The 27,913-nt window shown below is 36.1% G+C and overlaps 1 protein-coding gene across 2 annotated transcripts in view; it reads right to left on the reverse strand.

Moving 5' to 3' along the window:
• TMPRSS15 (transmembrane serine protease 15) overlaps positions 1-27,913 on the reverse strand; it is a 130,669-nt gene that overhangs the window by 13,452 nt on the left and 89,304 nt on the right. For both annotated transcript variants that reach the window (XM_067737288.1, XM_067737287.1), the window contains 5 exons: positions 25,299-25,409; positions 23,833-23,962; positions 13,057-13,152; positions 9,129-9,178; positions 8,229-8,403 (listed from right to left, as the gene is read on the reverse strand). In XM_067737288.1, coding sequence (XP_067593389.1) covers positions 8,229-8,403; positions 9,129-9,178; positions 13,057-13,152; positions 23,833-23,962; positions 25,299-25,409 — 562 coding nt within the window. The remainder of the gene's footprint in view (positions 1-8,228; positions 8,404-9,128; positions 9,179-13,056; positions 13,153-23,832; positions 23,963-25,298; positions 25,410-27,913) is intronic.

Below are 27,913 nucleotides of genomic sequence, written 5' to 3' on the forward strand. Positions count from 1 at the left end.
ATGTAAGCTTTATAGTCTATACTGGTACGAAATACACATTCAAAATAAAATAAAGTCATGATTCCAAAATAAATAAATAAATAAATAAATAAATAAATAAATAAATAAAATAAAATAAAATGGTAGGGCAGAGACTTTATGTGGGACGGTCTGATTTTAGAGGCTTCCCTTGCACCAGGATACTGGGAAGCCTATGGGCAGGTTCTGTGGGAGGGACTGAGAACATGAGGGGAGGCTGGGAGGCAGGAGAGGGAGACATTCCCGCTGCTGTTGGTTACCTGGGCTCAGGTAGGGGAGGATGTCTCTGCTCCTACTGATTGGTGGCAGCTCCTTAACTCTCCAGGTGCTGGGCCAAGAGGGCATTATGTGCTGCAGAGGCCCTGTTTGATTATCAAAGGCCTTCTCACTTTCCCTTTTCCAGGTCAGAGGAATCAGTACTTTGGCCAAGTTGGACATAATGATAATTTCAGATGCTCTGACAGCACCCACTTCCACTGTCCCTTGGGACTCCCCTGCCCACTTTGACCTGTCCAGGGAGAAGGGGTAGGGTGAAATCTCCTCCCTGGTGTCCTGTCTCTGAGCTTCTTTCTCTGAGGACAAAGACTTGAGAATACAGAAGTCATAACCAATGGTACTTAAATTTTATGAAGCAACTGAGAAATTTTCTAAAAATTCAGATTCCTAGTTTCTAGTTCTGGAGATTCTAATTTGGAAGGTTGGCATGGTACCCAAGAATTCATACTTTGTAATCACTGTTGGGATACTGAGCAATATAAAATCTTTCTAGCTTTTCCATTCACCCAAAGCCAAGAAATGGGGGAAGAAAGCCTTCCGAGAAATCATTGCAGATGAAGAAAAGGGACTTAATTATATTTCAAAATATTCTTGTTTCAAAGCATCTACATTCCAAAAAAGCAAGGAAAAGCTATAAGACAGAAGACAGGTGGGGATAGGAGCAGGACATAATCCCATGGGATAGGCAGACCCCAATTCAGCTGAGGCTAATGATGGCAGAAATAGCTTACCTTTAGGTAGAGAAAATTGGCTGAATGTTTGCTACATTTCACCTTTGCCTGCTCTGGCCAGAGTGTTTTTCTCAGTAGCAAGGGAAAGAAAGGTACAGTTTGATAGGAAACAGGAAGACATGATCCTGACTTCTGTAACCTCAAAGCCTAGCATACTCCTTGGCACACAGTAGATGCTCCACAGATGTTGCACTGGATGGGATTAACTAGCGCTGCCCCGTTCTATGTTGCTCTGTGTTGGGTTGTAAATAACTTCACTACTCTGAGCATAAGACTGTCCATTTGTACATGGAATTTTCATTGTGGTGGGAAGTAAATGTTGTAAGATAATTATGATAGAGCAACATAATATGCTGAAAGGAAAAAAAAAGATCAATGGGATCCGATACTATAAATTGAATTTTTTTTATGTTCTATCATTACTAATGGTGGCATAAAGCAACCTCAGCAAGTTTGCTTACCACCAGTCCCAATGTTTACCCACAGCACAGAGCTTTTGGTCTCTATTAATCATTCTCCAATGAATGGGAAAGGATTCCTGAGAGAATAGCCAACTCCTTTTTTTAAAGGCAAGTAAAAATTAGAATGCCCTTGAAATGTGGTGGTATTGTCAGAGAGCAAGAAAATTTTCAAGAATATCAGAGGTAATTTTTAAAGGATAAAGGAGCCACATTAAATGGGATAACACTAGCTAGCTTTAATAATTTGGGCATCATATAGTAATCATAATAATTATCCTAGTTAATAAAATACACTGTTAATGAAGGCCCATGAGTCGATAAAGAAACTCAAAAGCAAAAAAACAAAGTGTGTAAAAGGCAGTTGTATTGTGAAAGAAGGATAGACAGGGAGGATGTGTTCAATTATTAGTCTTTATTTTGAGTAGGGACAAGATTGTCATACATGTGAGTATTTCTATTTCATTAAGTAGAAGCATGTTTTTAAAATAAAGGTATGCATTTATTTGTTTAAGTGTAAAAAAAGAGAAGTAAGAACAGGGAAACAGGAGTAAGCCAAATAATCCTCAGCATTATTTGACCTGGTGGATTATTTCTAGAAATTTAAGGAATCACCTTTGAGCTCCTTTCTTCACTTGACTCCCAGCCAGGACTATCCACACACTTGTGATTGTCCTTTCATTTCACTCTTTGATTTTCCTCAGTTTTTCTTTCCCAGCTCTTTTCTTCTCAAAAATCTAAATATTTAGAATACTCTAGAATTCTGCCTTCCACCTTCTTCTCTTCTTCATTAACAGTAATTCCATAGATGATCTCATCCAATGCCATGACTTTAAATACCAGAAATATGCTGAAAACTTCCAAATTTGTGTTTTAATTCTTGACTTCTCCTCTGAACTTTAGATTCACGTACCTATGTGCCAATTGGCCAGTAAATACCACTTCAACTCTGGTAGGAAGTCTCAAGTTTAGTATATAGAAATCAGAACTTTTATTCCCCTTCCAGTCCTGTTTCTTCCCATTTTCCTCATCTCAGTAAATGATATCAACACTCATCCTATTGCTCAAACCCAAATCCTTGGTTCTTCTCCTCATCTATCGGTGATCACTACTGAGTTTAGATAGCTCTAAGCATCTGAACTTACTAATGAGATCCAGACATTTGTCCAGCTTCCTCAGCCATAATCTTAGGGCCACCATTGTTTCTTTCTGACTGGTCCCCCCAATTTTATCCTTGCTCCTCTCAGCAGTCTAATCACCACACAGATGCCTAATTAGATAATGTCACTCTTCTGCCTTCTAAATTGTCTCACTTCCCATTTACCATGGGCAACTGAGTCCTCACCAGAGCTTAGGATCTGGTCTTGCCTGCATCTCCAATCTTGTTCCTACCCCACTGCCAGTCACTTCCTGATCAACTGTGGTAGCTGGGCTTCTCAAGGTTTCTGTTTTCCTGCCCTATCCTCTAATATAAGCATTATTAGGGCAAAGACTTTGTTCGTCCGTAGAGCACTATTATCCCCAAAACTTAGAACAATGCTTGGCACAAGATAAGTGCTCAGTGACTGAATAGATATATGAAAAACAAGAAGCAGCCCAGGAGCCAGAAAGATTGAGCACAACCAGTGGTCACACATAACAGCCAGGTAAAGAGAGGGGAGTTGTAAATAAAGCCATATCAGGACAAGTGGTTACACAAAATACATAAGGAAAAAGAGGGCACAGTAATGTGATCCAAGATGATGAATTAGCTCTCAAACTAGAACTAGCTTCAGAGATGTGATGCTGGAACTTCTAGGAAATAAAACTTCTGGGTAGACTAATAACTATAATAAGATACCTGCTAATAAGAAGTGTGTTATTAAAAATAGTGTTAACAGAATAATGTCAAGGAAATGGGTTATATAATATGGGCCGTGGGTGACTTGAAGAATGCATAATTTTAAGGAGATGATGTCAGGTTGGAAATTGGTAAAACCTATGAGAAAGGCAAAAATCTAAAAGATTCTAGTGAAGCAGTAAGAAATTTTTTACCTATCAAAAATATGAATAGCAACTCAAGCTTGAAATCCGTTGGAGTCAAGATCTATGCCATAACCCAAAACCAGTAAGTCACTAATCTAATCTTGAAATCTCTACTCGCCTAGAAAAATATTCTTCCTTTTTTGATCTGTAAAAATTACTATAATCTTGAAAAAGTATTATAGTATTTCTGCAACCTGAAGAAGATAATTTATTATTAGCTGATCTCCTAAAGCCGTAAAAATAGGTAGATAAATAGAGAAATTAACTAAACCCATGATGTTTATTTTTTAGAGTAGGTTTAAGTAGAAATGAAATAATTTTTAAAATATTATATTTGAGTAGATTCTGTATCCTAGACCTATTTAGTATGTTTGAGGCATTCAAAAGAATCCAAATTTTAAATTGTAATTGCACTATCAATTAATTAAGCAATGCTATTTTATAGTCAATACTGTTTAAAAAGTTGGTTTTCAAAGTTTTATTAGTGCAGTTAAATTAATTTAGCACTAAATAAAGTATAAATAGTAGTCTGTATTTCTTGCCATACACCAAGACACCTCATTATGAAATCATCTACTTCAGAAATATTAACACCTATTTCAAGAAATCATTTTAACAAGAAATGAGGTAATCCATATGGTGCATTTGGTCTTCTCTGAAGAGCAAGTTAAGGAATGGAAGGTTGGCAAGAAGCTTCTCTATGGGTAATTTCATCATTGATATATGTCTATTCAATAGATGTGATCCAGACTGTAAATCTATAAATGACCAGCCCACCCCCCATGGAGACTGAATAGTGGTCCCTTCTGGGGTCCACTTCAGGGATGGTGATGACTGGGAAGGGGTATGAGAGGAATTTCTAAGTGATAGAAATGTTTTATGTCTTGATAGGAGTGTCGGTTATACAGGCTGATGCATTTTCAAAACTCATCAAATTAGATACTTAAGATTATGCATTTTGCTATATATCAGTGGGAAAAAAATGAAAACAAATATTAAACTCCAGTTGGTAAGTTTGCTTTACACAGTGGTATGGGTTCACAATTTTCAAACTACTTTTCCATTCTAAGCGTGAGCAAATCCATAGATATTTTGTGGACAGCACAAATAAGATAAGAGCTACAAATACGGAAGGAAAAAAGACTAGGATGTACCCTATGGTATATTATATGAATTAGAGCTATCCTTATGAGTTCATATTTGTATGTACAGAGCTATGTCCATTGAGAGGGTCTAGAAGCAGGACACACAAGCAGCTGCAAGGGGCATGGAAGATCTTGTTTTTTAAAATGTAAAAGGAACTAAAATAGCTAAATGGACTTGGGGTTTCTTATAGAAAGCTTGATTTCAGGGCAAAGGCAGGGAAAGCACAAGATGAACCTGGAACATCTTATTTTGCCAGAAAGTAAAAATGTTCTCAAAGAATGGGAATATATCAAGACCAACAAGGGAGAAAGCTTGAAGGGTTTCCCCAAATATAAGGACTGTCTATAAAATAACTTGCTTGTATTAAGAAAAATAACAAAGACAAGAAAGAAAGCCTGAGAAAGACAAAGACAGTAAGGCTGATGGAAAGGCTATTCTAGATTAAAGATGAAAGAGGCATAGCAAATAAATGCAGTGCGTTATCCTAAATTGGTTCTCGGGTGGAAAACATAAAAACAAACTACAAATGTTATAAAGGGCATATTTGGGACAATTGACAAAAGTGAATACGTACTGTATTAGATAATTAGATTAGATAATTGTATTGACTTAATGTTAAATTTCCATGATTTTCTGTGATTTATGTAGGAAAATATCCTTGTTCTTAGTAAAAATAAAAAACAGGGTAAAGAGGCACAATGTCTAACCTACTATCAAATGATTCAGAAAATAAATATTTCTCCAAATTGGAGGGAATTAAAGAATGATAAGAAAGTTTTCATAGCATAAAATGTAAACAACTGGTGAATCTCGGTGAAGGTACACAGGAATTCTCTGTACTGTTATTTGCACTTTCTGTGCATGTTTGAAATTATATCAATATAAAAAGTTTAGAAAATAAATGTGCTGAATGTCTCCTGGGTAAGACTTAGAGTCTTCTTTCACAGACCTTTCCTGAGCAGGAAACAATAAAAATTTTATTGCACATTTCTATAATTCACAGTACGCAAAAGCATTGCAGCATCTTAATTTTGTCCTGACAATCACCCTAGGAGGTAGATATCCTGTGGACACCCTACAGATGAGGATCCTGAAACCCACAGATACTAAGTCACACAAAGTCAGTAGCATAAGTTGGATCAAAATATTCTCTGATTTGAAGTCAACCTTGTCTTTAAATCACAGCAAATATTTCTTAAAACTTCACAAATATCTCTTTTAAGGTTGGAAAAGAAGACAAGTCGGTAGTAGAGAAACAGAACAGGCACAGGGAAGTTTAGTGACATCCAGGAATACTGAGGCTGAGGGGTGGGAAAGAGAGTGTGGACAATCTGAATGCAAACAGCGAACTGTCCGCTTAGACCATTTAACTACCCACAGGTGAAAACTCCTGGAGCAGATTTACTTTGGGGTCAGGTCATTTGTGTAGTATGGTTTCAATAAGTTTCTTGATCTGGGTTCTTCTTTTTATTAGGAAATTAAGCTTTTTACTGTATAAGTAGAGTTTTAAAAGACAAATAAGACTCAGTATTAGCATACTGGTAAGAATATTTTTTGGATAAAACTGTTTGAAATAATATCAGAAACTTTCTTGGTTAGAGACATAAAGAAAAAAGTAAGAAAACTCCTGGTAACCGGAAAAATAAGAACTAATACCACTGAGTGGCTAAGGAGAGTAAAATGCAAGGTTGGTGAGCAAATGTTTTTCATCACGATTCTGTTACAGCTTATGTTTGTTTGCTTTTGTTCAAACTGAAACTGTGTGAAAAGACATTTTATGTCCTATATGACTGAACATGTGTTTATATTAGACGAAACTGCTTTTCTATTTCCCTCATATATTTACGGTTTGAAAAGATGTTATTGGTATAATTGACCTATAGTAAGTACATCTGTAAGGTAGCTAATTGAAAGAAGTCACTAATATCACTGCAAGCCTGGTTGACTTTTAGAAAGCATATGTTCTGCAAGAACGTCAAATGGACGAATTTACAAAATCTGAGGTTAATACAGGAGGTGGCTGTCTTACTAAGACCTACCTATGATGCAGCAGGAAACACTGAATTTCTAGCTAAAGATACCTTTTACTTGTAACACAGTTAGGATATACGTTACCCACCTGTGGCACACCTAAGGCATAGAGTATGTATAGGTAAAGGTTGAAGTCATGTTTAGCAGGGGGTGGGAAAGTTGGCTGCTGTAGACATTTGTTATGATATGGCTGAAAACAGATTAAAATATAATTATCAAGAGGCAGCAAAGTTAAGAAGGTGTAGTTTAGATATGCAAGAGGCTATAGTTTAGTCACCCAGATACGGGGTGTAATGCACAGACTCAGACAGCTTTAGATGTAGATGGGCAGTGCCTTGGACAGTCCTTCTGGAGCGCAGGTAATTGGTCAAGCTGTGATGTAGCTGAGGGTCCTCATTTCCAGGTTCCCAGCCTTACGAGTTTGAGTTTACTCTCACTCTTGTATGATGGGTATTTCTGCGTAGGCTCAATCCTTTAATACTCCTTCTCCCTGGCCCTCCCTATCTCCCAAATAATTTTGACAGCCTCCTGTAGCTGATAGTTTGTCTCCATCCATCCAAGACCTTTCAATGCCTGTGTTTGTACGGAGTTAGTCTTTCATCCTGATTAACTAAGGCTGCATCCTCCATTCTGAGCACACACACTTCTCTCAGAGATTCTGAACTCTAGAGGCTCATTCTAATCCTCACAGGTAAGGTCATTCCCTGGAAGTCTCTTGGGGCAGGAAATCACCCTTGTCAGGGCTTATGAATCTTTAGGAGGAAGTTACGTTTTTTTCTAACTTAATTCAGAAGGGTTGGAGTACAATTACCTAAAGAGGTGCCCTCTTTCAGGCAGAAGAAGAAATTAACATGTTCTTGGGCCCAGGAATATTGATGTTTATTTCCAGGCCCTTCCACCCACTCTCTTTTCTCCTGTGACACTGCTTTAAGAATGGCTGCTCTAGAGGGAGAAGATAAATTCTAAAATTCAGCATGTATTTTGTCATATCAAAAAAAGAATTCGACATGGTTGATATTAGTTCTAAGTTTTAGTTACAGTTAGCATCAAAACAGATCTGACTTGAGAACTAAGGAAACATTTTTATGCTAATTCAGAGCAAAGCGCTTACACGTGAATTTCAAAGGGCACACTTTTTAATTTGTAACTTGAAGGCTATCTATACATGCTTTTTTTGACATTGACACTTTGCTGACAATAAATATTGTCCTAATTGGCTGATAACCAGCAAAATTTACATAGTGAAAACTAATTTTATACCTTAAAAAAATGCTTACCTTGTAAATAGGTGGAAATTTCAATTTTTATGAATGTATGAACCATAATACTTGATCCAAGGGTCTAATGAAGAATAAATTTTAATTATACTTTCTCTATTTTTATACATGATTTTAATGGGAAAATGATTGGAAAGTTTATAATGTTATAAACAGCAGGAACATTTTCCTGCTGGGAGGGTTTGGGGAGGCTGCCTGAAATGGGATGCCTAGTGTCTGCTGGGGTCACCTCGTTGGGGAAGGGCCAGCTGTGATATCACACTCACCCATACACGCAGTGGGCGGCCGACACCAGCCAGTCCCTGCTGACCAGAGAAGCCCCACAGAGCAGCCGGTCGTTATAATACACAGCAACGATCCAAGGCCAGGCTCCTTCTCGGGAATTTTTTCCTCCAACGATCTTCGGGCTAACTTCTTGAGCCACCAGTTTTTTTCCACACGCTGTTAAGATCATTGAAGAAAGAACTTGTAGTTAATTTTGGTGGATTTCCTCTGGTCATGAAAATTGAGTGGATCACTGCAAAATAACTTTAGGTGACATAGTGACTCTAAACAGAATGATTGTGATGACTGAATAGGAAAAACTGATGCCATTGCTATTGCCACCATCTTCAGTAAAGCCTAAAGACGGTCTTCATAATGTATGGAGATTTCTCACTGATGTGTTGCAATGGACACTCCCTGTAGATCACAACAACAGGATGAGAAGACTCAAGTTTCAAAGTGACTTACAGGGTGATATTGGAGAGAACTGTATCCAGGCATGTTGACTGTTTTCATTGTTGCCATTGGAGTAAATTTCAGGAGCTTGAATGATGGAGGTGTTATTACACAGAGAAGCTCAGGATGGTGTAATTTCAAGGCTTCATTACAGTACTCCCATAAGTATTAAGTGCACATTTTTAAAATTTTCACATATCACAGGGAAATTTAAAATTGACTCATAAAAAAATCATCTTTTTCAAGATTTCAAAGGACATGGAAATTCGTGAAGTATAATATCTTCTTAAATGCCTTTTTAAAATTCTGCCGCCTCTGTCTGTGTTATCTACTATTAATGAAATTTTGTGCACATCCTTTTGGGTGTATGGATACATTTTAAAAAAGAAATAAACAGAATTTTAAACTGAAGACTTGAAGGAGAACAGGAGGAAATATTTACTTACATTTATGGTTACATTGTAACAGAATCAGTGAATCCTCTAAGCACTGTTTACTGTAATAGAAGAACAACTGTATTTCAAAAATGGTGCACACAACATTTTAAAGCAAAACATAGTGTAAGTTGTCCTATTTTTTCTCTTTAGTAAAATGGACCTTTAAATGTGTCATACATAAAATGCATAGCAGAAAATCCTCAAAGTCAAATAAAGCTGAGTTCGTATCTTTAACTCTACTGCTTACTCTTCATGTGATTTTGGATAAGTTGCTCAATATCCCCAAGACTCAGTTTTAACATCCATAAAACAGGGGCAATAGTACTTTATTGGAGTTTTGTGAGATGTAAATAAATATTTGCAATGGAATTATTATTGTGTGTTATACACAATGAATACCTGATGAACGGTAGCTTCTGTTAGTTTCTGTGAACCAACCTTGGATTTCACCGTTCTATAATACAGAATATGCTTCACTATTGCTAACGAGGGCCTATTCAGGGCCCCAAACTGTGTGTGAGGCTGTGTACTTTATTCAGGGAATTCAATGATGAATGAATCATGAGTCCTGCTTTCAAGGGAGGCAGACATGTAAATATAAAATAAAGTGCAGGCATAAATAATTAAAAACTCACTACCCATTTAAATATTTGGATACCAACTTTTTTCAAAGCCAAGAATTCTAAAGAAAAATTAAAACAAAGAAAAAATTTTAAATGTGTTATACTTACTAACCACTAGAGGTCAGTATAACACAAGGAATTAAAGTACTTGCCCACACCTTTCCCTGATGGCAGCTACTGTAGCTATCGTTTGCCTTAAAACACACAAGTACACACATATAATTTTAATGGTTTCTATTTACATATTTAACAACACCTACTGTGCATGTTTTTTAGGTGCTTGAAATTTTAGGGAAGAACAAGTCAAAAAACATAAAACATGGCCCAAGATGCATATGAGATCATTAAGTACAACAAAACAATTCAGTGTGTCTGGAACATACATGATAAGGATTACTTGAAATTACATGCATTCATGTTGTCTGAAAAATCCCCGAGAGCAGACATAGCCAATTGAAATATAAGTAAATATACATTTTATTAATAAGCAATGTGCATGTAGGTATATCTATCTAGATATAGATAAATCAATATGCATTCATAATTCCCCAAAGAAGAAGTCTCAGTTAATGCTTCTTCTGTTATCCACCTATGGTTAGGAGAGAAGTCGTTTTTAGGATGCATCCCAGCATACTGTCAAGTTTCATTCAAACTTTCTACATCTACAATATCCATCAATGAAAACTCATATTCAAAATGGTTCATCATTTTTAGGTGTTAAACAATATTTAAGACTCTGTGGTCTGTGAAAAATGGATGAATTTCTTTTCAGCAAGCACAGAAAAGTTTTTGGTTAACTAAATGGTTACCAGAGAATTAAACTGAGCTTAACACCTCATTCTTCAAGTGTTTTGGTTAATCAAAATTTTCATACACAAACACACACGTAGGGTCTCAGTATACAGCAGTAAGTTGCTTCACTTATGGTCAGAGTGAGCAGTGAGTACATTTGTCCAGGTACGTTATAGAGATTAGAGGAAAATAGAATAACTTTCCTGGCCTTCAGTCCTGGAGTCAGAATTAGGTCAGCCCTCTGTATGGGAAAAAAGTAAATGCCATGATCCTGTGTCTTGCTTTCAGCCCAGAGGGACAATATCGGGATACAAATGGATGGGTTTGTATCTACTGTGTTGACAAAATGAACTGATTTCTCTCCCTATATATGCCCAACAAGTGGCCTTTTTTCTTTCTTTTTCCTTTCCAGAACTGTTATTTAAAGTGATATGCTGCCTTGGAGAGTTCAGAGGTAGCACAGTAGAATGGCAAGTGGAGGGCTTTGAAGCCAGATAAACCTGGGTTAGAATCTCATGTTGCCTCCAGCTTTGTGAACGAGTCCAAGTCACTTATCAACACCAGGCTTTTCTCCTCATCCTTACAGTGGAGCCATGCTACTTAAGTCAGACTAGAAATAACCTCTGTAACATTGCAAAGTTTCTGCCACAGCATCTGTCACAGGACAGGCATTCAATAAACTGTTGATAAGCACTCTATATCCTGTACCTAGCACCATGCTTAGAACACATTGTCAATCAATATATATTAAGTCAAATTTTTTTTGTTGTTGTTATCTAGGACTACTAGACAAAAAATTGGAGGAAAGGGAAACCCAATACTGGCAGCAGCATGAATTGTACATCTCCAGTTATATCAGGTCAGATTGCTGGTACCATGTTGAATGGCCTTCTCTCAGTGGTGGGAAAATAGTAGTCTAGTCATGCATATGCCTCATAATAGGAGAAAAAAATGGGGATCTAAGTCGATCTTCATAGTTGGAAGAATCATCTTCTTTGATATCCTCTTCCTTTCCTAATTTTTTTATTATGACCACTAGTGAAAGGGTGTTTTCAAAAACACCAGATTTCATGGGGCAATAAATGTATTTCTGCAATAAATAAATAAATACATACATACATACATAGATACTAAGTGCATATATGTCTGATTTCCTGTCAACCCAGTATAAGGTGGCTAATTAAGGAAGAGATTAAGAACGTTCTGGATTATTGATGTGATGAAAGTTTCAAGTATCTTTGTGTGTAAATGGTGTCTCTTTCAAATAACATGAACATACATACAATAAAGACATCAATGTATAATGATACTGGCATTTTGTTGATAAGCATGGAATAAACTAGTTCTTATTTTAAATATGCATATAATTAATATAAAATATTCTGTACTTTTTCCTTTTTTTCTAACTGATTCTTAAATGTCTATGAAATATAAATAAGAGACATTCTCAGCATACACACTGTTCAAGATCTATAATGATAATGCAAATTTAGACATGCTTTATAGAAAGGAAATCTAGTAGGCCACTTTCTCACTTGCAGATGGTTTGTTTCACCCTTGATGAGACTAATAAAATCAGTCAAGGCCCTGCAAATATTCATACAAAATATTCAACTGCAAAGTACTTTGGTACTATAACTACTCCTTTAACAATCTGCTTTACTGGTTGAGCTCACAGACATGGCAACTTTTCATGAAGAGCTGAGTAATTATATAATTTCACTTTTCACCATTAAGTGTATTAAACAAAGAACTTCAAGCTAATGCACCAGCAATGATATCTTAAATCCTTGTCTGTTGTTACAGCTTCTTCTTGAAGTTACTATCTTCCCATCCAAGCTGGCCTTTAATGGAACTGTAAAATTCAGAAGCCAATTTCAACCGAAGTTATCATTAATTCCCAAACAGCAGAAATGACATAATCTAAGCTAAAACAGATCTTTGAATACAGGAAGGATGCTGCTTTTTAAAACATGAGTAAAAGCTGTAAAAGTGAACCTGATTGTAAATAGCAAAGGAGAAAATGCAGACACAACTTAAAGTCTGTACTCTTTCATTTAATAACCATGTTCTATTTGCTAGAGAAAAGAATACCATGACTTTTTTTATCCCTTTCTTCTCTTTTGATGATAACTAATTGTGTCACTCTTTTTAGTCTGATCAACATTGGATCTATTTATTCCAACTCTCACAATTTCTTTGTATGGGGTTTACTTGTTTATAAATCCAAGAGTATGGATAAAAAGAACGTGGAAGTAAAACTTATTGAACCTCTATCAGTGTGCTCTCTAATTACACTGTAATACTTCATTTGACCCTGTTACCATATGTATATGAGGATTAGGCAATGTTATCAGATAGGATAGATTAGATACTGTTTGAGATTACCTGAATAACAAAAAAATTAAATAACTTTCAAGATTATGTGGCATATATGGTGGTATTAAAATCTGACTGACTTCAAAATCCACCTTCTTTCCTGTCCATGTACAACTAGTCAAAGAACACATTTTGAGACCCACCTTGGTGTTAGTATTAAGCTGCCATTAGGTGTTGTGTTTAGTTGTACAAACGGGCCATGTCCAGTAGAAAAGATTGGCATGGATGAGTTTCCACTCCTAGGGAAAAGCACGCAGACAAAACAAAAACACAAACAAAAAAGTCATAAACGAAACTTCTAGTTATTTAATGCTGTGGACATTGAAATAAATTATGAAATCCCAGGCAAAGAGATTAACATTTTAATATTAAGCTTCAAATGTTTTGATGTCTAAAAGATGGTACAACTCAGTAGAAGAATTACTCATAATGACATGAAATGTAATTTTAATTTTTGCATAATACCTCTTGTTCTTGTTTGCCTGCTCATATATGTTATTTAACAGAGTTAAAATCAGTGCATATGTCATTTGAGTGTCTGATTTGTTTCATTTGACTTTTCTATGTTGTCCAACAATTTCTATAATGGTCAATTATAATGACAACTTCAAAGAGTTGCTGCAACATAATTTATTAATCTTTTTTTTCCTGTTAAGTGTAATTCATCTTTTAAAAAAATGCACGTTGCCTGAGAACAACATAGAAAAAGGAGATCCTCAGTGTTTACTTTTGTTGCTTTGTTCTTGATATTTCATTCAATTCAAAGCCTAACAGCCCTAATTTAAAATCGGAAGCTATGTTTTTGCTCTAAAAGAGGGAGTATGCAGCCTGTACCTCCAAGTGTCAAATGGTGAACCAGAATGGGATAAAAAGACACCTCCATGTGACAAAAGACATTAAGTTACTGGTCTTTCTTATCCCTGAAAACCTGTTACAGTTCTCAACTGTGAACCTTCACTGAAGATTTCTTTTAATTATCCACTCTTCCCTAGGCTTAGCTGGAAACTTTTAGCTTCTCACTTTCTAATCTTTTTCTTGCCTTTTATTTATTCCAGATTTTAATCTTCATATAAAAATATGCCTTTAGGCTGGAAACATCCTGATTCCTGCTATCTTCTCTGGGCTGGCAGGGAGATGATGTGGTTCCTATCTTTTAGAGCATCTTGAAGGACCCATCCACTCCCTCTTCAAAAGAAGGTCCAGTGTTTTTTCCAGGCTATAGTCAACGCTGACCCTTTTCTGTCTGTGTGCATAGAGGAAGTTTCCAAGGAACACTCATGGCTGTTATGATCAGTAAGAGGAAAAGAATGAAGTAGAGGGTGTTTCCTTTCTCTTTCCGGTAAGACAACACCTTAAAGAAACTGAAAGTGTCTGATACCTTTCATTCACTGAACAGAGAACTGGAACAATGGAGCTTGTATTTAATGTCCCAGAATTTATCATCTTGCACTTTCATTTTATAAACAGATAAATGTTAACTCAAGCACACAAATCAATCACCATTCCTTTAATAAAACCTGAAATGGATTTACCAAAGGGAAAATGAGTGTTGCTACTATTATTGCTAAAGATTAAGATATTCCTTCCATGTGGGAAGAAGAATCATCTTATTTAAGGACTTATATAAAATATATTTTTTTATAGGTCAGAAAACAAAACAGGCATAAAGACATGCAAAAAAAAAGGAAAACACTAATCTGAAAAGATACATGCACCCCAAAGTTCATAGCAGCATTATTTACAATAGCCAAGATATGGAAGCAACCTATGTGCCCATCGACAGATGAATGGATAAATAAGATATGGTACACACACACACACACACACACACACACACACACACACACACACACACTGGAATATTATTCAGCCATAAAAAGAATGGAATCTTGTCATTTATGACAAAATGGATGGACCTGGAGGGTATTATGCTAAGCAAAATAAGTCAGACAGAGAAAGACAAATACTGGATGTTTTCTAAAAAACAAAACAAGTGAACAAATGTAACAAAGTAGAAACAGACTCACAGATACAAAGAACAAACAGGGGTTTGTTCACAGATACAAAGAACAAACAGGGGTTGCCAGAGGGGAAATGGGTGGAAGGAGGGACAAAGAGGTAGATTAAGAGGTAGAAACTTCCTATTAATCTGTCTCATATCAATTTAATTTAGACCAGCCAGAAGAAGCTATAGAAGGGTAGAGGAAAATTTCTTCCTCCCTGACAGTGTGTAATCTATAAAAATATCCAATATGTTGTACACCTGAAATTAATATAATATTGTAAGTTAACTATACTTCAGTTTAAAAAAAAAAGATCTCAAATGGCAGCAGAGGGTATAGAAGATCAGGAATGCTCTAGATCAGGAAGGACTTTACCACTGCAGGAATCTTTTAGTTAAGGACTCACACATTTAGGGAAGACAGGATGTGGATCAAAAGAGATTTTAGATGACTGAATTTTACCGTCGGTACAGCTTCTGGTACAATTCATCAACACTAATCTTGACTTTTAAGAATATCAGGGAATGTCTATCCAATTTGAAGAGGTTCTAGTTGTGTTGACTTTACATGAAGGCTCCAGAAACATCATTGGAATTGGTTGATTAGTGTACCTCTTCACTGGGAGGGACAAGTTGGTGGATCCTAGTTACTCTCCAATCTCCCTTTTAGATGTCTGTCTTCTTTTACCACTTTTGGTTCATGTTCTCAGTATCCTTATTCTGCTGAATGCCTATGTGTGTTGTATATTCTTCTAGGTAGTTTTCTATGTTCCCGACTCTCCATGATGAAAGATTTTCCAGGTGTGTAATCCAGATAAGCAACATTAGCCTCACCAGGGGCTAGTTACAAATCGTCCAGCTCTATCCCAGATCCACCCACAATTTTGAAACTCTGGGGGTGAGATCCAGTGATGAGTCTTTTAACAAACCTTCCAGGTGATTCTGACGCTTCCTAGTCGCAAACTATAGTCAAATGAAATATCTAATTCTTTACTTGTTCAGGAGGCTGCTCATTGGTTTCCAAAGTGACTTCTAGTTACCTATAGTAATCTTATTATAAGCAATCTGTTTAAGCCACTGATAAAGTTAATTCATATACCAGGACCCACAAAATGGTGGTCACCCAGGGGCCTGGCCCACATCACAAATCTAAACCTAAGTCAGCCTACACTTACAGGAAGTGTTTCACTTCCTGAAATATAGAAAGAAAATGTAACACCAGTCACAATCTTCCAACTCAGGTTTAGCTAGCTCACCTTACCCTAGAAAATGGGACCTGGTAGCCTATATGCCTATAAGGAAATCCCTGACCTTCATTGCCTCTTCTAATGTTCCATAAAACTCACTGTTGCCCCAAATCCCTCAGGAATAGTGCTCCACTGCTTGTGAGGCACTGTACCCCCAATCTATGGGCTGTTTACTCTTGAATAAAGGACGTCAAACTCGTTATTAAATTGTTTTAGTTTTGTCATTTGACAGCACTCATGACTACGTGGGGGGACATCTAGAAGAGTAATTCATTAAAAATATACATCAGAGTTGTGGATTTAAGCCTTCTATTATCTCTAGCTGTTTTTAGTCTATTGCTTAGCTGTCTTTTTAAAGACAGATCCTGAGGGGATGCATTAATTTCTCTGGAAACTCAAAACAAAATTAAATTGAAAAAATATTGAAAAATTATTTATAAATCAGTTTTTAATCTAGTATCTCTTTATTACACACCTACCACTGGCATTGCACTGATAGGATTGGCAGTTAAATTTTTAACACATGCCTATTCTAGAAGAAAGACTAGAGGCAAATCTTTAAGAATAGACTATTTAGTAAACATTAAATGTGCTACCCTGGGATTCTGAAGTGCTGTTCCATAGTGATGTTTTCACGATCTGGTGGAGAAAAATAGAGATTATGTATACACGTGGAAAAAATGACACACATAAAGCTTGTATTCTAAGATCGTGTTCTATATATGCAGCCTCAAACTTTATATGAGAAAAGACTGCAGTTAATGGTGTAGATATATTGTTTGGGGTTATTCAGAACAACTGGAAAAAACATTCTTTTGGAAAAAACTTCTGAAGTACTCCCATAATTAAATTTTTTGTTGTAAATATTGGTATCAGCAACCTAAGAGTGGTGTATAGAGGCCATCAGTTCATACAAATATTTCCAGGTGTCAGTGCTGGATGTTAAAAGTTGGAATTTAATTAGAGACAGAGTAACTGCATTTCAAATCCTTCCAAATCAAGCTCACCTTTTTCAGACTGAACACAATTTATTCCAGTTTGTATTCATAGTAAGCAGAATATAAGCAGCAGAAGTTTACGACAAACTATTTCTTATTTTAAGAAATGATGGAGACAATAAAGATATATTCAATATTTAAAATATTCTTGGCAAAATAAAAGGTTAGCAACAATATATTAAGTCACCATTTATTATTTAGAAACAAAATCTCAGAACTGAAAAATTGAACTGTTGAGAATATATTCAAGGGATGATAGTTTTCTCCTGTCCTTATCTGTTTCTATTTTAGAATATAGAAGCCTCCCTCCCCCTCCCCAAACAACAGGATTTAAGGGAATGGTGAAGATATTTTGGTTTGGGGAAAACCATAATATCTTGCTGTTTTTATGTAACAAACTTTACGTGGAAAAAAGTCTTTGAGTAAAAAACAAAAACAAACAAATAAAATCCCTAACTCTGTTAACAGACTTTTATAGACTAAACAACTATGTTGCAGAAAATTTATTGGTAGATGATTCACAACTGACCAAAAGAGATTTTCTTAACCTTTATGTGTATGATTATATTCTCAGTAAATTCCTTGCCACATAAATCTCTCTGGGTTACAAAATACCCGTTTGAGTGTAAGTCAAAATAAAAGTTAAAGACAAAGAGATTTCTCCTTAAATTGTATTAATAAAAATAAGTGACATTTCACATAAAAGAGTACCTTAATTCCCAATAATATGTTTTCAAATACTTAGTGGGATAAATCAGGAATGATTTTTTTCCAAGCAAGCAATAATACCAACCTGTGTTTGTTGAAAACTTAGCCATGATTTTTTTTTTTTTCCCTTTTAATTATGTCCTACTTATAGTGGTCTTTTTAAACTCTCTAATTTTGTTTTGATCTGCTGGGGGAAAAAGTTTTCCAGAGAAGTTAAAATAGGCTAGTGTTGGAATGACAAGCTGAGGAATCCCCTGGATTAAGTCAGAGATGACCCTCACATAGGGTATTTAAACCTGGTTGCAGTAGGAAACAAATGTTTGTTTGTTTGTTCTTACTTTGTTTTTAACATCAGATGAAATCAAACTGCCAAACTTTGGAGATGTTTTGTACAATTTCTATGTTTTTTACTGAAACAAGTACACAAAGTTCCATGGGTTCCTTTGAAATGAGAGGACTACTTATCAGAATCACGGGGGCTTCTTTAAAGAACCAAGACCTCTGGGCCTCATTCTAGCCAAAATTCCAGCCTGGGTTCTATGGAGGCCCTAGTAGTTCATGGTAACCTGTAGGGGGCTTATATTTGGAGGAGAAATAATGACATCTTTATTTTTACTAACTAATTGAAATATAGCCTTTTCTTCTGATACAAATTCAGGTGACTAACCACAATATTATTAGAAATACCTATACTTTTGCCACTAAAACAAATTGCAGATATCTTCAGATCACACTGCAGTTACTGTATAACTGTAAAAATATCATTTATGTTCATTTCTGATAGTACAATAATCATTGGAATCGCCAGTATATCTTATTTACTATGTTAATAAAGAAATATATAATACCACCCTGTATTTTGAATACTTTGATAATTTTTTTCAATGTAATGAATTTCCTTTGTAGTTATGTGTATTTTACTTTATGCAAAAATATGAACTTAAGAAGAGGTTGGCAAGTTTCACCAGACTGCCAAAAATGCCCATGACACACGCAAAAGAAGGTTAAGGATATCTACCCTAGATAGTGGTTCTCAAACTTCAGTGAACAGCAGACTCACCAAGAGCTATTCAAACACAGATTGCTCTGCCCAGCTCTAGACTTTCGGATGAGTGGGTCTGAGGTGGCGGTTCCAGAATATGCGTCTGTATACATGCATCCCAGGTGTTGCAGGTGCTGCTAATTTGCTTTTTTTTTTAAATTCATTTTATTGAAGTATAGTTGATTTACAAAGTTGTGTTAATTTCTGCTGTATAGCAAAGTGATTCAGTTATTAACGTGCTTCTAAAATCACACACTGAAAACCACTGACCTAGACCATCCTGAATCTGAATGTCTGGGACCATGACCAGGTGACTGTAATGCATCACCAGGTCTGGGAGCTGCTGATCTAGCTTCTGGATTACAAATCAGTGGTACGGTGGTATGCTTGCTTTCATGCCCTTGCCCATAGCACATGTAATTACCTAGCCACTGTGTTTTCCCCAACCCTGTTAGATAATAAGCCTAAGATGAATCTTAGGAAGTTACACAGTTACAGTAGTTTGCTATTATTTTCTCTTTACTTATTTTTAATTAATGCATTTCTAATTCTAAAACAGGAAAAAAACCCCATCAGAGTTATAAATTGCAATTCTGGCAAATGATGAGCTTTTTAGCTAGGTCAGTTAAACCAAGTAAAATAAAATTTCTTTTCACCCCCTCCCCCTAGCGCCCCTACCTGACCAGCTCACTGCCTCACTCATCCCACCCTAGGGACATAGCTAAGACTAAAATTAAAATTTCCTTTGGTGTTGGACTTGTAAATTAAAATTTAAAAATAACAGAAAACATTATTTAATTATTTTTGTGTCAAGTTAGCAAATAAAAAGAAATCATTTAAAGTTGAATGTAGCAGTTATATATTTTCTATTAATTCCTATATCTAATCTTTGTTGTTTTATGTTAAGGCTTTTTCCCACATAGTTGAAAATTTGGGGACACTGACAGAAAATATAGTCAAGAAGAGGAACATTATTTTTCTACCAATTTCTTAAACTAATAGGAAACACAGGTTCTATTTTCAGTTTTCCAGGAACCTATTTTTAGTGCTAAATTGTGCATACAAATTTGCTGTAGTGCTTACACAGGAAATTAAATTATCATGCTCTATTTATTTGGCAGGTTAACTTAAAAAAATTTTACCCCCCCCCCAAATTTTTGAAACACCTCTAAAATGGAAGAACATTGAAGTAATTCCGTTTCTTATTTGGGGTTTCAGAATGAGAGGCTCAACTTGATGTTTTTGATATTTGAACTGAAGGTATCTAGCCAGGACTATTATGCGATTTAAAAATTAACACCAGCTCCTCATAGGGCTGCCTCATGGGGATATATATAACTAACTCTATTTTTTAAAACATTAGTATTTCCTGAATTTTGTAGAGCTGTACAGACCTGATGACTTCTCGTTTTTAATCGCTTAGCAGGGCAAAACAACTGCATAGTTCATTTACTGGGTTAGCAACAGGGCAGTGTGCTTTCCTAGGAAACACCATTTTAAAAATCACTACTCTAAGTTTCCTTAACATTTATTCTTGCATCAGTATAAAATGTTTTCTTTCATACTTTGATCAGAGACAGGAAAATGTTATTCAAAGTACTTTTTACTTATGCAGCTATCAATGGCAGGGAATGAAAATGTTTCATTTAGAAAAGGAAAAGCTGATGAAATCTGCCTCATATGATTTACTAGAATCTGTGGGGAATTGCATTTTGTATCCTATCTGAATAAATAATCTTGAGAGACTACAGTGCCTTTTTAATAAATTGACTCCTAAATTACTTCCCACTGTACCAAACACATCATTTTAAACTCGCCAAGTTTTCTTTCATTACCATGCACCACTCTAGACAAATTCTCATTAAGGCTCTAACTTTCTTTCAATTACTAGAGCACTATGGAGACTACTTAATAAGTGCAGGTCCAAAGATTAAAGTCTTTGCAGAGATTACCTGACTCATTTCTGAAGAAAACAAGCGTCTGACCTTCACGAAAAATATTGTATCCAAGAGTGGGATGTACTACTCGCTTTTCACACACTAAAAAAATCTAGTTTTCTGTCCCTGTCTCCATCTGGAAGGACTGTGAGTCATTAGAAATGAGGTCAGTGAACTAGAGAGTAAAATATGGTTGGGGGGGAAAAACATGTAAATAGATAGCTGTGTGGAATTGGCTGTCATCCACACAGCTCAGGCCATTTTCTAGAAAGCCTTTCCTGACATGCCCAAATTGAGTATAGGTTCTCCTATAGCACATTGTATTTATCACATTATGTTGTAATTCTTTTTTTTTAACATCTTTATTGGAGTATAATTGCTTTACAATGGTGTGTTAGTTTCTGCTTTATAACAAAGTGAATCAGCTTATTTACGTGTCTATCACCACCACATAAGCATTTAAAGCAAAAACAATGTCCCATTCATCTGAAGACCAGGCACAATATCATTACCAATGCTTAGATTTCCGATCTGGGAGTAAATAAAATAATATATTTATATTAGCAACTATTAAAAAATAATAAAGATAAATGTTTCCTTTCCAATATGTTCTCTCATGCAAATGAAGGAATCAGCACTATGTAATCACCCAACGAATTTTATTCAAATGCATTCAAAATATTTCTGCCAAAGAAGATATCAATCACTTTGATCTTTGTAAATGATTCATCTTAACCCTGATCTATCCTCAAGGAAACAATTCAGTTAAGATTCACAAACCACAGTGGAAAGAACACCTGTGTTTATAAGCATACAGTGATGCTTAGGTGACGAATTGGGACTCAAGCTCCTGTGTAATAAAAGCCCAATCATCCAGGGCATTTAGATTCATCCATTGTGGACACAAGGTCAAGTAACCCATCTCCTCAGCCTAAATTTTACTAAGTTTCTGAGTCTATAAAATTGTTCCTCAGCATTACTGGCAAGTTTAGTAGTGGAAGCAAAGGACTTCCTAGGGCCTCACCTGCATGAACTTGCTATTGAACTAAAATCAACATTAAAGTAGGAACCTGGAGTCAGCGCCACTTATGCAGTGCTTTACTTGAAGTGGGGTTAAACAATTGTCTGTTTCAGTGTTTTGTTGATTCTTCATCAAAAAACTTTATTTCCCCTAACCTAACCTCCTCCAAGACTCTTTATGTCTCAAAGCTCCCCAGGTTAAAAGGGTTTTTGTTAGAACACAAATTATAATGTATAATAAAAGGGATATATATATATATAAATTGCAAGGTTTCCAAATAATATACATAAACCAAATTGATGATTATTTACATGATGGATGGTAAAACTCACTTCCTCCATTTGAATTTGACAAGAACTGCCTTCCTGACGAGGATGACATCACTTGCATGAGACTTGGAGCTGGCGAGTTCCCATTCTGAAGGAACAGCATTTTGGGAGGTAAAGGGAGCTGAAAGCTCTCAATCCAACTAGTAGTTATCCAACTTCTAGTATCCAAGAAGTTATAGAGCATTTCTGACACTCTGACTGGGGCCTCAACACATTTTCCTATTGTAAAATATCTCTATGTGGTGGTTAGGTGCTATTTTTGGCACTGGTAATCAATATAACTCTCCAAGTCTACTAGAAATTAAACACTGCACTAACATTATTTCTAGTGGAAAATATGTTTTGGGTTAAGAAATAAACATTTTGAAATAAATTTCAAAAATCTGTGTATAGAATGATGACTCTATGAATTATTAATCAGCAAGAAGGGCCCCTTAAGAGGAAAGCAATCAATTACCTTTGATTTTGATGAACTAGAAATAGCTGAGATAACTTGGAAATGCTGGGAGTATAGGTGGATGTGGACTTAAATTATTTTCCTTTGTAACTTTGTGTAATCTTCTAAAATAAATTAGAAAACAATTCTCCAGTTCAAGGTGGAAAGGAAATTATAATGATTTATAACTGGCAAATGTATACTTCTGGCATACATTTATTTAGCTAGAAATATTTATATTTACATATATACTTATACATAAAGAATAATTTATTGCTTCAACAAATATTTTTTAGCACCTGTATTTTGAAACAAATATAAGTCTAGATATTAGCAATGCAATAATGGATAAAATAGACATGGGTCTTACATTTATAGACTCTTAGTTTACAGGCCAACCTGGTAAATAATATAGCGCTATGAGTGATAAATAACCATATGTGACCCAATATGGTTAAGTCTCTCAAATCATGAATACCAAAGGATCAGAATGGTGAATTAGAGTTGACAGATTATACAGCTTAAATGAAGTAAATTATTACTACTTCTCACCCACCATTTTTCACCTCATCACTTTTGAGACTGATGGGAAGGTAAAAAACGAATATAGTGAACTTATATATTTGAGGTAATATATTATGATATTAAACTGGGATGTAAAGTAAATTTTTGGTGAATCATTAATACGGATTTGTCACTTGAATTAAGTCTTGTAATTTTGCATATTCTTTATCACAATAATTATACTGATACAGATCTTCTGAAAGAACTATTATGAACATGTCACAAAGATACAGCAAAAGCGTGTGCTCTGCGTTACCCTTGTGATTAGTTATATACATTATAATATAGCATAAAATGGAATATTTCCTTTTCTTAAAAATCTACAGAAAATATTTAATGACATGAGAAATGTTCATGTGTAAGTAGCCTACAAGACAGAGCATAATATGGTATTTTGTATGATTTTTTAATATACTATTTCTATATACTTATATTTATGTAATATTTATAAAAAGGTTATTAACTGTGGTTGTTTGAGAATGGGGTTAGGCAAGATTTTTATTTTTTTCCTTTTGATCATGTATATTTTCTAAATCCATAACTTCCATAAATTTTAAATTTCTTAATAAACCCAATTTGAAACCCATAAAAATGCTTGAGAATAATTTAAGAGAGAGCTGGGTAGAATTACTTACCCTAGTCCCAGCAGCTGACAAACATCATTTGAAATCTGGGTCGTCCAGTTCTCAGCACAAGCTACATGCCATATGCTCTGTATTCTGAACTGCACCAAACCACGGTTTGTCGTGCCATTGAAGAGACGCACTAAAGAGATTAGATCATACATAGGGTCATTGTGACCTAAGTTGATAAAAGGAAATGATGGACTCTAAACATGCAATGTTCTTAACATTGAGAATTTAGAGATTGATAGTATGTAATTTTTCGTAACAGTATGCTGGAAGTCTTAAGTTGAAAAAGATAAATTCGGTAGACTTAATTTTGCTCTTTCATATGACTATAAAAAGGGAAAGGGCAGAGATATGCGAGTTCACTGCATACCAATACAGCAAATAAACAGAAAATAAAGCTTTTTGAAGAGAATATCTTACAAATGTGTTCTCTAAAAGAAGGAAAACTCAAGTTCAGGAATAACTGTAAGCATTTTTTTTTTCCTACTTCTTTCTCCAGAAGCTATTTTCTTTGCCCTTATTCTTTTGCTGTTTGGTTTCCGTCATCTTCCCCTCTGTCTTACAACCATTTTGGATAGAGTGTTAAGGCCATTAGTGGCTAAGTGGGGATTGGGTTAAGCTAAGCTAGTTTATCAAACAGGTAAAATATCACCCATCATAGTTTTACCCACAGACGCCACATTGTAATTCTGTAAGTGAATGTTATGTTTACATTTTTTCCCTATTATAAAAAGAATAACAGCATGCACTTTAGAATTAGACAGACTTAGGCTGGAAACACAGCTCTAGCCCTTGTTAGGTGTGTGATCTTTGGCAGCCCCTTAACTCCTCCAAGCCTCAGCTTTCTCATGACTGAAATAGAGTTCATTCTAATTATGTTAAGTTTGTTTTACAGCACTTAGTTACAGTGCATGGCACATCATAAATAGCATTAAGTATGTGCTCTGAAATAAAAGTAAGACAGAGTAAAAGTAGCCATTACTCCTAATGTGATAGAGATCTGGAGTGGGGCTGGACAGGAGTCGCAGGCAGAAGGAGTAGTAGATACTGAAGAATCAAGCATGTGAAGGAACAAGTCTAAGAAAGACAGTTATAAGTGACCATGAGGGTGCCTCTGTGTGTAGGCAATTTACAGAGTATAATAGTTAATAAGAGTGATGCTAGTGTGCCTGGTGTGGGCTGTTGTCTCTCTGTGGTATTTTATGCTTTTTACCTGAAGATGGGTTGTCCTAGACTTAAAGTTATTAAATGTAGTCAAGTTTAAACAAACAAACAGAAACAAGAGTTTGCATGTTAGCTTTTATTCTAACCAGAATGGTGACAGCGGTGCTGAAATCACCGGGAGATCATAACTTCAGAGTACCAAAATATATCCTAATAAATATAGTCATAATCTTCCTTTCACATCTGTAGAATCCAAATGTAGAGGTTAAGCTGATAAAAAGTATTTTCCTAAAAATAAAACGTACCACAATGTGCTTCATCTGAGCCATCCTTACAGTGTGGAAAACTGTCACAGAGATTCACCAGTGGGACACACTCTCCATTTTTACACTGAAAATTGTCTTCCTTGCAGGGCTCTGTGGGGGAAAAATATGTACTGTATAGGATAAAGAAATGACAGACGGTTCTAGAGTACCCATCCCATTTCTGCCCCTTTAAACATCCTGTTATTTGCCACAGTGCATAGTTAAAGCTGGCTTCGATATTGACTATGACTACACACTTACTGCTCAGAATGTTTCTGCAATAGTTCTGTCAAAGCCAGAGGCATGGCTTAAGAAGAGCATGTATAAAACCTTAAGCATCTCCTTTGCAGCAGAGGGCAGGGCAGTTGCAAGAGATGGCTGAGAGGTTTTGGACATACCTCTCCCGCACCATCTCTGTGAGTCTCAAATTCTTCCAACCCAAATGAACATATTGGGCTGGCCAAAAAGTTCGTTCATAAGATGTTATGGGAAAACCAGAACAAACTTTTTGGCCAACCCAGTACAAGTAACAACCACTGGCATGTTACACAAGCATAAAGAGATCTCTTGGTTTTACCATCCAAATGATACCTCCAAAACTTTATTATATAGAAATGTGGAAGGGGCCTTTTGGTGGGATCAAAGTTGGACCAGGCTGGAAGCAGTGAGCTTGATTAAAATGTGATGAGATGGGAAAAAGTCATCTAAAGAAATGGAACCTGCAATAGTGGTAATTTGAAGGGAGGTAGGAATGGAGAGCCAAACAAGAAAAGCAGGGTTGGAGTCATGGGAATGTGCTTGGACATTAAGAAACAGAAGGAAAATGAAGAGGCTGGACAAGGAAGGAACTGAGTAGATCCGGTAGTTTTTTCCAGAATTTGAGTTGTGCAGAAAGATGTCTACTTGAAATACTCATTGTGTAAAAGGAGTGAGAACTATGTTTCCTGTAAATGTTTGTTTAAATCTTAAGGAATTTTGCCCTGGGAGAGTCTTCATCTCACTGGAAAGAGGGGTTTGCTTTCCTCGAGTTGTTTTCTGATTGACTTGGGAGGGGTAGCTACATCCTGATATTAGGATCTCTGTTGGGGCCACACGGGATTTGGACCCTCTGAGAAAGGAAATATTAGTTGGGTATGGAGAAGCTTGAAGTTTCTTCCCCTAGTGGTGCATGCACAACAATAATGGGGAAGAAAAAGCACTTGAAAAAAAAAAAAAAGGAACAGGGAAACCTGTATTTTAAAAGCTATTAATGAATATTAATCATTGACTACTATACTGTACTGTTTTCATAGATACACAATTCATGTTAAAACGGTTTCAAAAACAAATGGTACTGGTCTCCACAGAGACTTTCTGAATTTATGATGGCCAAATGTAATGACACCTGAAAGGAATAATTTCTGTTGCTTTAGAATCTAGGTTGTAGCCCCAAATCTGTGAGCATTGACAAATACTGTAATGTTCTAAAGAGAGGTACTAAATGTAGCCATACTAATACTTTAAAAATTACTGAAACTAGTCTGGTGACTATAAATTTCTAGCTAGCACCTATTTCCAGCTATGAAAAAGAGGATTCGAGTTTTTTTCTAGAAACAGACTAAATAAGGGTCTTAAGGAATAGTGTTTTCATGTGCAATATGGGAGGAAGTTGCCATCCAGCAAACCAAGCGAAGGATGCCCCGAGAGAACCAACTCATACTGGGTTGCCTTAAAGAAGAGAGGTCATCTCACTCCCCAGCTGAAAGTTTGTTACACTGCAGAGTCATAAGGGCTAGTGCTTACACGGGACTAGTGCAGGGACTTTCAGGTACTTTTTTTCAGCTGGAACCACAGTAAAAATACATATTTTAAATTGTACTCTAGGGCATACCCCAATGTGTATATGTGTGTGTGTGTGCATGTAACTAAATTAAAATTTACTTTGTTCTGTTATTTCTATTCTATTCCATTCCATCCCATCCCATCCCATCCCATCCCATCCCATTGTATTCTATTCTATTCTATTCCATCCCATTCCATCCATTTTGCTCCATAGCAAAGAATGGTGGCCAAAACTCAATAAATTGATTTCATGATACACTTTTTTTGTTGTTGTTTCCTGCGGTACGAGGGCCTCTTACTGCTGTGGCCTCTCCCGTTGCGGAGCACAGGCTCCGAACGCGCAGGCTCAGCAGCCACGGCTCACGGGCCCAGCCGCTCCGCGGCATGTGGGATCTTCCCGGACCGGGGCACGAACCCGCGTCCCCTGCATCAGCAGGCGGACTCTCAACCACTGCGCCACCAGGGAAGCCCTCATGATACACTTTTTGAAAAATACCAGACTAAACTGAAGTATAGTGAAAAATTTCATGGGAGATGGTAACTTTAGTGTCCTAAATTTTGTGGGTAGATAGCTATATAAATAAAGATCAGTATTCACTTCCTGTGTAATGAATTTAGAAGCCAGACATTTGGCTGGAACTTTCCTTGATGATAGTTAGGTATAAGAGAGAGGGTGGCAGTAGAAAAAACCTGCATTTTCTCCATGTGCAGGGCAGTGCATGAGTTTCGTTTTGGCCACATGGACACTGGGAAAGATAACTGAGTGACATTCGCCTGTCAGGACAAGCTGGCTC

The sequence above is a fragment of the Pseudorca crassidens genome, chromosome 5, assembly GCF_039906515.1.
Source record: "Pseudorca crassidens isolate mPseCra1 chromosome 5, mPseCra1.hap1, whole genome shotgun sequence".
Lineage (NCBI taxonomy): Eukaryota > Metazoa > Chordata > Mammalia > Artiodactyla > Delphinidae > Pseudorca > Pseudorca crassidens.